At 40.0% G+C, this 12,639-nt stretch overlaps 1 protein-coding gene across 2 annotated transcripts in view; it reads left to right on the top strand.

The window, feature by feature from the left end:
* ldb2a (LIM domain binding 2a) overlaps nucleotides 1–12,639 on the top strand; it is a 97,848-nt gene that overhangs the window by 57,682 nt on the left and 27,527 nt on the right. For both annotated transcript variants that reach the window (XM_083915479.1, XM_083915478.1), the window contains exon 3: nucleotides 3,716–3,888. In XM_083915479.1, coding sequence (XP_083771605.1) covers nucleotides 3,716–3,888 — 173 coding nt within the window. The remainder of the gene's footprint in view (nucleotides 1–3,715; nucleotides 3,889–12,639) is intronic.

Raw genomic sequence — 12,639 nt, 5'->3', positions numbered from 1 at the left:
CAGCAAATTTTACATTTAGGAACTTTGGAGGCATCATCTTGAAAACTGTGATTTCATTTTCTCACATTTCAAAAATCATTGATCAAATAATCTACATAATTCCTGCTTATACCGCGGCCTAATTGATAAAATGATTAGTTGAAACCTTAGTTTCCTTTTAAAAAAGTGACAGTATCTGGGGTTTTGGAATCGTGCATTCTGGATTTTGGAGATAGCTACGGTTTAATTAATTGCGTAGCTATTCAGATAAAGCATCTCTAGTGGATTTCTGTAAATATTATATAACTTTAATGATTGAAAGAGCTCTAGTATATAGGGCTGGGTTTAAAAATCAGATTTCATTCATTTGAATGATTTGCTATTGATTCATCAGATCCCAAGATCAATCTTTTAACCTTAAAAAAACCAGCTGGCACGGTGGTCGCCAATGTTACTGTCTTTTACAAAGTTTAGCGGGCTTTGTTTGAAAGCTGGAAAGATATTGGTATCATATGAAACAAGGTGTCCTAATACATCCATTGGTGCCTACCAACAATTTTGGCTAAGGCAAAAACTAGCATGGCCCTTTTTCCTTTAGGTATATCTCGTCTCTGTACCACACCCTCTGCACTAAAGAAAGCACTTGTAAAAATGTTTCTGGTCACTAATACTCACTGACTGTTGAGTCTGTAGAGTTGCACTTTATTGTGTTGACATTCAAGCAATATTGGTGTTTCGACTGAATTATGCCTAAACAATATTGAACTGAATCGGAAATCAAAATGAATTGGGATCTCGAGAATCTGAATCCAATCAATTTTGGAAATTAGTGGTCATACACATAAATAATTAGACTGTCTGCACTCAGGACCTGTAGATAGAAAACATGTAGTTTCAGGCCCTCGATGGGATTTTCCATTGACTTTGCAGCTCTGAGACAAAAGAACCACTCATTAAGCCGTAAAGCTGAAGTTTAGGTGCAATGATGTTGCAGTCAAATACTTTTTGTTTTGTCAAAGATGGTTTCAAAACCCTTGATGTGGAAGCTCCTGTGTGAAATGATTTGTATTTTATTTTAGCCAAGTTAACGAAGAGCAGACTTTTACAGGTATACCGCTTCATTTTCATAATTGGATTTTAAGATCTTAGAAGGAAAGGCATTTTAGGAAATGATTTCTTACAATAAAAAACATCAGGAAATATTCAGGAATCTGTATCTTGTATGCCATCACACTGCATCCATAATGTAATGGGAAATGTAAGCCTCTCTCTCTCTGTGTATCATTCATTCTTCTCCTTGAAGCCAGCAAACAGAGGAGAGGAGATAGAAACCAGACGAAGCCTGAGGGCTATAAAACACTGAAGACACTTTCTCCCTCCCTGACTCCTCCTCCAGTTTTCATCATGCAGACTGTTCATTGTCTCTTTGGGCTTCTGCAAAAAAGTTTGCACTGCAGAAGTTGTCCATCTTAATAATTCAGCTTATTATTTAACTTAGTCATAGAATCACATCGTTTGGAGAAATATGTGAGAATACTTTTCTGTACAGTCTCACATGAGGAACATTCAAAAGTGAGAGTTTTATTATATGAAGTGTCATACATTGGAGGAAGCTGATGGTCCACATTAATGACATGCAGGTAAATGGTAAATGGACTTGTACTTATATAGCGCCTTTCTAGTCTTCTGACTACTCAAGGCGCTTACACTACTACTTGCCACATTCACCCGTTCACACAGACATTCACACTGATGGCAGTGGACATCTACCTACCATCTAATGTAACCATTCACACCACATTTACACATCCATGCGCAGCACAGGGAGCAATTCGGGGTTCAGTGTCTTGCCCAAGGACACTTCGACATGTAGACCGGGGGAGCTAGGGATCGAACAACTAATCTCTCGAATGGCGGACGACCCACTCTACCACTAAGCCACAGCCGCCAGGTGTTTCCAGAAAACCTTAGATCTTCAGATTTGCTAGAATGAGTTGATTTTGCCTCTCTGCGGAGGAAGATTTGATTTGACACCAGTTTGTTTCAGGGGAGAATCAGAATCAAGTTTTTGTTTTTCGTTCTTTCTTGGAGGGTGAACGGGTTTCCTGAAGGCTGCTCAGTGTTCGGTTCGATTTCAGGACAATCCAGTAGTTTCTGTAAATCTATAACGCGTCCGTTGCATCGAGAATCTGGATTTGTGAATTGATCACAATCGGCAGGACGGCTGCTGCTCGATCACATATATTTAACAGTGAGTTCCTCCATCGCTACAGCACAGCCAAAACTATTGTAATGGTTTTTTTTATGAGTTTATTATAATGCACTTATTGTTTAGTCCCATTATAAGGCTTTTCAGCTGTTAATGAGACCGTATAAGGGAAGAAAATGAATTAACTCATGCTCTTAAAAACTGGCATTGGCAGTATGACAAGCAACCAGCCTTTTAATGGGTCCAGAGGTTAAACTCAAATCAATGGACAGCAGACTTAACGGTCGATCCTGTGTTGCTTGAATGTTTTTGTATGATAGAAAAGGGGTCAGACGGGACGAGCAGAACATCTTTGCTCTCAAATATTTAATCAGCTTCATTCATTTGAACATCTGATCAGTTTCTGCCTCCAAGGAGCTTTTGACGGCCAATAAAATATTTATCTTGATTAAAAAATCTACAGCAGATGTCCTTATCAAGCACGTTCTTTGCCATTATGATTTTCTTAGCACATAAACAAATATCACTTTTTTTCTCATTTTGGGTTTCTTTAATTTCATTTCATATTTTGGCTTAAATGTGTGTTAAGTGTCCAGTGTAATATTAAGTGTATTGTAGCCATTATATGTGCCATATTACCATTTCATCTACTGTAACTAAAGAAGCTTTTGCAGCATCAGCACCAAAAACTATGACTTTTATTAGTATTATTGTAATAACAGCTGTAGTGGTATTGGTTGATGTAATAACGGTAATTATTAGAGGAAGTTTAATTTAAAAATATGGGGTTTTGTAGGAAAACATGTTCATATTCCTCAAACTAAAGGAATTGTTTGACATTATATATACATTTTTTTCGTTTTACGTCCTTTGTGTGAAGAATTGAAGGAGCAGGAAACAGCTATTCTCGCTCTGTAAGTAAAACCAAAAAAAAACACCTCATTCCCTCAAAAGCTCACAGATGAACACTTTGTACCTCTTTAGTTGACTCCATCCACAAACGGAAATGTAAATACAATAATCTATGGTTTAAGAAACTTTGGAGAGAGCCAGGCTAGCTTTCTCCTCCTGTTTACAGTATTTATGCTAAGCTAGGCTAATTGCCTCCTGGGTCCAGCTCCATACTTAACGCATACGCACGAGAGTGCTATCAATCCTCAAAACTAATTCTAAACAAGCAAGAAATATTTTCCACAATGTTGAACTATTCTGTTAAGGTATGGGGAAATAAAGCAATGGTTCGGCACCAAAGGTCGAATCATTTTAAACAATACCCTGCTGTAAATCATCAGTCATCAGTTGCCTGTAGTTACGTAAAGTGGATAATGTCAGTAGTTTAAGTAGTTCCAGTAATAGTCCCAAAAGTGCATAATAATAGTAGTAGTTGGCCTCATCATTATAGTCTATTAGTGATACAGTGTTAGTGGCACTATGTAATCGCCCCCTCGTCTTCTTCTCTCCGGATCATTTCACGCTTCTTCACCTTCTAAATTCAGTCTCTCTGTCTTCTCTTTTGTCTCCTCGCAGCAATCGGCAGGACGCTGATCCCCCGTTACTTCAGCACGGTGTTCGAGGGAGGTGTCACCGAGCTCCACTACATCCTCAAACACTCCAAGGAGTCCTTCCACAACTCCTGCATCACCCTGGACTGTGATCAGTGCACCATGGTCACCCAGCACGGGAAGCCAATGTTTACAAAGGTAACAGCTGACCCCTGAGCTTCTCCCAATATGAATAATTGATCACAAGCTATGATAATGGACCAGTCAGGGCGTGTAAAAGATCAAATCCATTTAAACCCTTTGATTCTTTTTCCCCCTCTTTCAAGTGTTTTCAAGTCATAACTGTTGGCCTCATTGTCATATGGGACGGTCTCTTTTGGGAATTAGAAACGTTAAAGAGCAGTGGTGGAAGAATATTCAGTTCTTTAACTACAATAAAACCACTCTGATATAAGTAAAAATCCTGCATTCAAAATCTTACTTAAGTAAAAGTATTAGCATCAAAATAAACTAAAACTACCAAAATGAAAAGTACTCATAATGCAGAATGCAGCATTTCAGAGTAATACTATGATACCGGCTTATAATTAAGTGATGCATTAATGTGTTCATCACTTTGAAGTGGCAGCTGGTAAAGGTGGAGCTCATTTTAATGCCATTATATAGTGCTGGGTAGCTAAGTTGATTTTATGTGTTGTATGAAGAATCCAAATATGCAAAGTTCCCAGTAACTAAACTGAAATGGAAATACTCAAGAAGGGGTCCTTCAGTACATGTACTTAGTTACATTCCACCACTGTTAAAGAGTAACTTAACACTAAATATACCTTTTAGATTAGTGATCAATATCTACTTTATTATACTTTCAATAAATGATGTCCTCGGTCTATCATTTTCACAACAACAGAAGTTATTTTCAGAGTTGTTTTGGTCTTTTAGTCATGGGAGTGAGTCTTGGTTTCAGAGCATTATTTTTAAATCTGTGTCAATGACTGCTCATGTACTCCAATCAAACTGTGAAACCAAGCGGGTCTGATCAGATATGAATCAGTTTTCTGTTACAGTATTGCATAATTCTTACTTACAGTGTAACATACTTTAGTGCACCGTTAAGCTGTAAACGAGCAGGGCTTGGTTTTGGCTCGACTTGGTAACAAACCTTCCCATTTTACAGCTAAACCTTACACTGAAATATGTTTCTAAAAAGACTTAATTCAAGAAATAAGGCAATATGGTAACAGAAGCTTGATTCGTATTAAATTAGCTCCCCCGATCACAGTTCGATGGGAGTTCGGAGTTCATGAGCAGTCATTGACACGGTGTCAGAGACTCCTCCGCTCTCATTGGTTGGACTCCAGCAGATGCCATTAAGAGCAGACAGAGAGCAGAAGGTGGAGGCAGAGCTCATAACGCCGTCAGGATAAAGTGACAGTTTCAGCGAATATGAGAAAAACTGCTCTTTGGGTGAATAAGAGCATCAGGAGTTTTATTATGTCGCACAGGTTTACAGATTTTCAAGTCCGTCTTAAAACAACAGTCAGATGTGAACAATCAAAAAGGTCCAATCTAAGGGCGCAATCACACTGTCCTTCCGTACCGTGCCCCGGGCTTTAGGGTACTTGCCCCCCCCCCTCTCCCCCCGCGCCCCAGGCCCGTTTGTACTCACACTGCCTGGGCCTCGCGCAAATGCTTCTTGCCTTTCAATACTTTATCACGTTGTAACACGTCACACGCATTAATGACGTCATCGCGATGCGTCACTTTGTTTACAGATCTTTCCGTAGACCTCTGAGTTTTTTTGCGTCTTGTCGAATGTTTTTGAATATTTTCATCCGACCAAATCTGCAGTAAACACTCTACCCGAAAAACCTGTTTTGGCCCGGTGCGGAAGGACAGTGTGAGTGCGCCCTAAGTGCTTGGGGACCAAACCTATAGTCCTAAGGTCAATGATGGGATCCCCTCAGAGCCACTGTGGACAGGCGGGAGAATGTTTTGCTAAGTCCAAATATCTGCACTGACCAGAGTTTAGAAATAATGCACGGAAATGTCACGCAGTCATATTTACCCTCTTATCAGCATTTTGGCCTTCTCCCACAACTCAAAAATCCACTGGCATTTCTCATGTTAAAGACGTCGGCAGATTCTAAAGGCCTCAGGTACTCCAGAGGCAAAGCTAAGGGGACAGGAATAAGATCTTTGAAGAGTATGGTTTATTGTGCACTATAAGCGAAGCCCGCTCAGAAGCTGGGGGAAACACAAATTGCGCAGGTGAGATAATCCGAACCTGACACCGAGGTCTTCTGAAAGCACTAAAGCTGAGCTCATCTGCTTTTGTCTTTGGGGAGAGAATCCCCCCGTGAGCCGGAGTGAATATCTGCTTCACCACAGCCTGATCCAGACGGCTCGCTGACTCTTACTGTTCTTCTGCTGACAGTCTAAATGAATCTGAGGGCAGATACCTTGTCAGCGCCGAGCAGACAAGCTAAAGGGATTCCAAGTTCCCTGTACCATGAACCCTGAGCTTCAGCACCAAGGCCGGATTGTTCTGACATTAAACAGCTATAGGCCCTCTTGTTTTCAGGACTTGACAGTATGCACTCACTCTTGTGTGTGGGTGTGAGTGTGAGTGTAGAGTGAGGAGTCTGAAATTAACTTTTTGGCGGACCTGCCACGGGCTGTGAGACTCAAAAGTGAATTAGAAAAGGAACCGCTGCACAAAACATCTCCATTTTAGCAGGTCACTTAGTCTGTAATTGAGATCTAAAATCTTGTTTTCTGAAAAGAAATTCGATTTTTTTTTTATACAAATGAATTTGATACAATCATGTCTTGGCATCAGTTGTCACTTTCATTGACACTAAGGCAGTGATTTGACTTTTCCCTTTTCTCTCTTTGAGCGAAATGAAACAGAATCTGAAGGAAATCATTAAAAAAAAAATGGTTTTAAAGCCGAATTAGAATTTATTTTGGTAATAAGGGGTTTACACTAGAGTATGAACAATATTCAATTTTCAAGGCTTATATATGAAGAGCTCTTTTCCAAAACGAGATAAAAGCCAAATTTAAAAAAAAAGGGTTTGAGCCACTTTGCTGTATACAGAACCTTTTCACTGCTTCATCAGTGTTTCAGGCCAAATCGCTATATTTCCTTGTTTAAAATGGTCCTCAAGATGCAGTTCCTTTCCAAACCGCGACCAGCGCCAAACCTATTTTTAGCCTAAATGCGATACGTCCTCCCGACCAATCAGAATTCAGTGAGCGTTCTATGCGATCCAACATGGCGGCGCTCTGAAGCGGGAGAGTTTTTTGTGTCGTCCGTCCGTTCAACATGTTCAGACTGAGCCATAAAAACCATTTTGACAAGATAAACTGAATATTAACCAAATGTATGGGTCTGGGTAAAAAATGTAATTTTCCTGAAAACTATTCAAATGGATTTATAGCGTTTTGGAAGAAAGAGCTCCTCATATTGAATACTTACTTTTAAAAGTTTAAACATGATTCTGATTATCATTGACCGATAATCTGTTCACGTAAATGCATTCCGTAACGTAAACACAGTTTTTCTGAACACTTGGTTATTAGAGTATACGGAACCTATACGCTGTTTCCAAGATACTTAAAAATATATTTTATATCTTCATGACAATGTTTTCCTGCTTTATATATGAATAGAGTTTGATATCAAAACGTATGGAAGTATACATTTATTGCCCTTATATATTTTTTTCTTTGCCAAGTGACCGTGGTATGAGCAGGATCATGCCCTACGCGGTGTCCGTAATCAGGAATTAATGGACTCTGCAGGGGCAACGGGTTCTGGTTCTTCCCTGTCGTTCTTTAACACCTGGTAACGGACAACTCTTAGCGCATTATCCCTTATTGAATACTTCATCAATCATTTGTTCATGAAGTTTTTGGGTAGTGTAGTGTAGGATCTTTATTTAGCATAGCAAAGATGAGACAGGTGTGAGTGTATTTACACGCATGACTCCCTGCATGTGAATTTGTGTCGAAGGGGTTCATGAGGTCGTGTCACCTTTTATCTGCATAAGGAGGGGAGTTTGTATTTATGTGGTGGTTGTGTACGTGAGAATGGGTGTGTGTGTGGAGGTGGGGGTGCGGGGTCTCTTTGTCTTATCATATCAGTAAATGGTTATGAAACACCCCCAATAACACACACAGGAAATGTCTTTTTACGCTGCCGTTGCTTGTTTTTTGTAAACAAGGCTCCCCAAAAGGAAAAAAACGAAACAAAACATAATATATTACGAGTGTCCGATATTAACCGTACAGAACAGAAACAGAACGGCCCGGGCCCGGTCAACAAAAAGCTAAATTTGATGCTCGAAGCGCTGTTCTCTTTTCATCTTCACCTAAATTGGATGAGAAGAATTAATTCATTAGAAAAAAAGAAAAAAGAATTCCAATAACTGAGCGTGTTCTCCCTGAGCTCCCAGCAGCAGCAGCAGCAGCAGCGAGCCTGCAGCTCTGGAGGCCCGAATCTCAATCAGCTCTGCCTCGCCTCGCTTTTCTCAACCACCACCGCCCCCCCTCCCCTCCTCCTCCTCCTCCCCCCTTCTTTCCCTCATCCTCCTCCTCCTCCACAGCCTCCGCTCCCCCCCATCCTCTCTCTCATCCCCCTGCCTGACTCGCTCGCTCGCTCATTCTACCCTCGCTCTTTCTCATCCCCCCTCTTTTCTTCTTCTCAACCGCTCCTGCACCTCAACACACACACACGCTCACACACACACACGCACAGGCACACACACACACACACACACACACACACGCACGCAGGCACACACACACACACACACACACACACACACACTCACATACACACACACACACGCATCCTTCATCCCTAGAGAAATCATCCCCAGCTCCCAACTCGCTCTCTTGCTCTTCCACACACTCTCTCTCTCTCTGTCTTTCTTTCTCTCTCTCTCTCTCTCTGCCTGTATCTGTCTCTTTTTTTGCTCGTCTCCTCTCTCTCTCTCTCTCTCTCTCCCTCTCTCTCTCTCTCTCTCTCTCTCTCTCTCTCTCTCTCTCTCTCTCTCTCTCTTTTTTATTTTATTGGCATGGCCATATTTAAAGAATAACTCCAGTTTTTAGTCATAATTCTTCTCAGTAATTGCTGAGATCTGGGATGCTAATAAGGCATCATCCTGGGAAACAAGCACCAGCTCACCAGACGATTGTACTTTAGTTTATTTGACATTACAAGAAGAAGGACGTGCAATCGCACACAGCAACATAAAGGTCAAGGGTAAGACAATAAAGTCTAAATAAAGACTAATTTTGATCCATGGTGTAAACATAGCAGGCGACCATGTGACGGGTCGACATCATACTACCTCAAGACCAACACTTTTAATACCTATACGGGCAATATAACTCTAAGTTAAGCATCCAAAGAATTATATATATATATACAGTACACATTTTAACTGGTAATCTTACACTCCCAAGTCTCCCACATTGTAAGCCATATAGTAATTTGACCCTTTTTTTTTTAGCCAAGCTAATTTTGAAAAGAAAACAAATGTTTGAAGGTAAAACACAAAACACAAACATCATCATTCCTGTCATTCTTGCCATTGTTGTGCATACACATTTTTCCTTTGAAACGAAGCATTAAAACCAACTTCGTAGGTGTGAAATCTTGGTTTGTTTTTCTCCGACTAAAGTGGTTTAGGTAGGTCCGTCCTGTAACTTCTAAGATTGTGTTGATTAGTCGATAAGAGGATTTAATCGACAGATCTGCAAAACTGAGCTTTTCCATAAAGAATCATGCAAAAGCACCACTTTAAATCTTCTGTTCATTAGAAATTAGCTCATACGTTTCTTGAAAAAAGTTCATTCAGCTTGAAAAAGTATAAAAAATGACTCGTCAACTATGGAAACATTAGTCAACCAAGACCAAAATGGCCGATTAGGGCAGCTCTACTGGTTAGTTTCAAAAACAGGGATCTCCTTCATAAAGATTTTTTAACATGTATCAGCACAACATATTGTCATCAACAGGATTGTATAATGTCTTTAAAAAAAAAAAGTTCCACACAAAAATTCATATGATGAATGAGAACAGCCTGATCAGCATCCTTCCCTCCCTCGCTCTGTGCATCTGGAAAAACCCCATGATCCAGAAGGCGTTTAGCATTGCAAGCTATCAGGCTGTCATGTCACTAATCTGAGGAGCCTGGTGTTAAGTTCTGATTTTTTCTGTTTTAATTTATGAAAGTATATAAAAAAATGTATAGTTAAACTGGAAATGAACTAATCTTCCTTGGCCTGTCCTCACGGAGCCCACTTTGGGAACAACTGATCGATAATTTGGCTGAACTGCTGTTCTGATGTTCCCAGATCATCACTGATAGAAATGAAAGCCATCACTCTGAAAATACGCTCAACGTATAATAAACCAGAATTATCCTTAAAGCACAAACCAGGTTGTACCAGCTGTTTTCTAAAAATAGAACAAAAGGTAAACTATAATGAGAGAAAAACAAATCACTGAGACAAGGAATATATATAACATTCAGTTAGAAAAGTCATTATAAAGGTTGAAAGGGGACGAAGTAAAGGAGCCTGTGTGCTCCCCCCGTCGTTCCTCACCTGGCAGGATGCTGCACACTAACGAATGGGCGGAGTTAGCGGGGTGCTAAGAGTGGGTGGTGTTACCCGGGTGCCGGTGGACAATGTGTGCAGGTTTCACAGAGCGGCGAGGTGTTGACAAGGTGACACAGGGTGCCAATTTGACCAGAAGCCCCCAACCTCCCAGCGGCCCCCGTTACCTCTTTTGTACCCAGCAGGCTTTGCTCTCCCTGGCCAGTGTGTGTTAGCTGGGAGGACACAGCCCTTGTTACCGGGGCCCAGTTGGGGGTTTCTTCACGCTGGGAGGCGAGCAAAGAGCAAAACGCGAGTTCGTGACATGGTGATCTCAGCTCAAGTGGATTTAACTCCCAGAGTGGAGAAATTGACTAGTGGATGTGTTATAAACTGTTGTTTTTTTCTGAGCTTTGCTTGGATTGTAGCTTTTCTACCTTGTTTGAATTTTGTCCCTTTACTTTTGTTATAGTTGAATTTTATTTATGTAAATGTTGCAGTAATCTCTTATCAGTTATAGTACTTTTTAAAATACTAGTCAATCTTAAAAGCAAGTTGTTTAAATATCATAGAAGATAATTAATACTGAACCTTAACACGACGGAGAAAGTTATTCCTTTGCTAATTCTGAGATGTACATTGATGACTTCCTCTGGTGACTATAAATAGGATCAGAGTTAACTGTAGCAACAAGCTGCTGGCTTTCATTTTAAGACTGCAAATTGACTTACAAGTACAGTAAGTACAGTAGAGCTTCTTGTCATCTCAGGTTTCATTTTATTATATTTAAGATTAGTTTGACATTTTCGTTTCATTTAGTTGAACCTTTATTGACAGAAGACCGAAGGGACAGTCTAGAAATATGGGGAGAGGGAGAGAGAGAGAGGGGGAGAGAGAGAGAGGGGGCCCACAACAAATGGTGCATTCAAACAATGCTACAATTACTTTAGAAGTATGAATCTTAATAGCAAGGCCACTGGGTAAGTAATTACATTATTACATTCACCATATTTATCCTAAAGAACATTTTTTATTGATTTAAAGGTTCATTTGTCATGTTTTCACAGTTGAAAACATCAGCCACCCTCCTCTTAATGTATTTACTTTAACTCTATCATTATCGATAAAGTGATCAATAGTTTGATCTATAAAGAAAATAGTCTAAGAAATCCTGCAAATATTAAAATTTGAAAAGCTAAAATTTGAATTTTCCTTAAATAACAAATGAAGTGATTAGCTAAATTATTTCTGATTAGATTCTGATGATAATCTGATAACTAATCAATCAATCGACTAACTGTATGAGCTCTAAAGTCAACATATTGACAGTAACACACTGTTATTATATGTGCATTAACCATATATACCAATATATGATATCATCATAATAATACTCCCCTGATACAGAAGGTGGTCTTAAGGTGTAGCGGTATAAAGCCTGTCAGCAGGATGTCACTATATTTGAGCATTTTCGCTCAACTTTGAGCCTTTTTACATTCACCAGACCCGGTCGTTAGTGCTCATAATAATCGATTTAATGACCGTCAGCTCCTCTGCTGTTAATTGATTGTCATGTTTGGGTACAGTATTGAATAGTGTCTCAGCAGCAGGGCGCTGTTATTCTTTTCTTGCTCTCGTGAGCCGGAGATCCCCTGATCTCAGCCCCGTTGTGGGGAAGATTTATGACCCTGCTCTTAAATCAATGGGGACTCTGTGTGAGGGGCTGGACCGTTAAAGGGACCACTTTTTAATTCACAGGGATTTTCCTCCTTTTCATTTTTATAAGGGAGTCTTATTTTGCTAAAAACAAGAAAGTGAGAAATATTAGATTTTAACCAAATCCACATAACAAATAGAAATAAATAGCTTTGTATGATGGAATCTGCTCAGAGTCCCCGTATAAGGAATGCATCGGTTGCATTTGTGCTTAATGTATCTCTGCACCAGTGCCACTACAACAAATCCCTGCACATTTCTTGCTCTTGGGTATTAAGGTGATTCAAATTCTGGTTTGAATTTTCAGCTGGTTTGCCCAGTTATTTATCGCTTACAGAGGAGCAGAGAGCTTGTGGATAGAAATAAGAGCAGTAGGTGGAGGCAATGCTAAAGACACAGTTGGTACTATGGAAACAGAAATCAATAGTGCAGCGTTGTTTCACTGTAGGCTATAGCACCTGAAAGCACCAGAAGACACCGGCTCACTAGCAAACACCATTCAAGTGATTTCACCTCTGGTGGCTGAATAACATAAATCTACAAAAAAGGACACTTTCAGGAATGATGTAAAGAAGTACTTATTTCCTCATACATGCCTAAGTATTTGGTCTTGTAATGGGT

This window comes from Echiichthys vipera (assembly GCF_963691815.1).
Source record: "Echiichthys vipera genome assembly, chromosome: 6".
Taxonomy (NCBI): Eukaryota; Metazoa; Chordata; class Actinopteri; order Perciformes; family Trachinidae; genus Echiichthys; species Echiichthys vipera.
The sequence above is the reverse complement of the archived record's forward strand: the minus strand, read 5'-3'. Positions and strand labels throughout refer to the sequence as shown.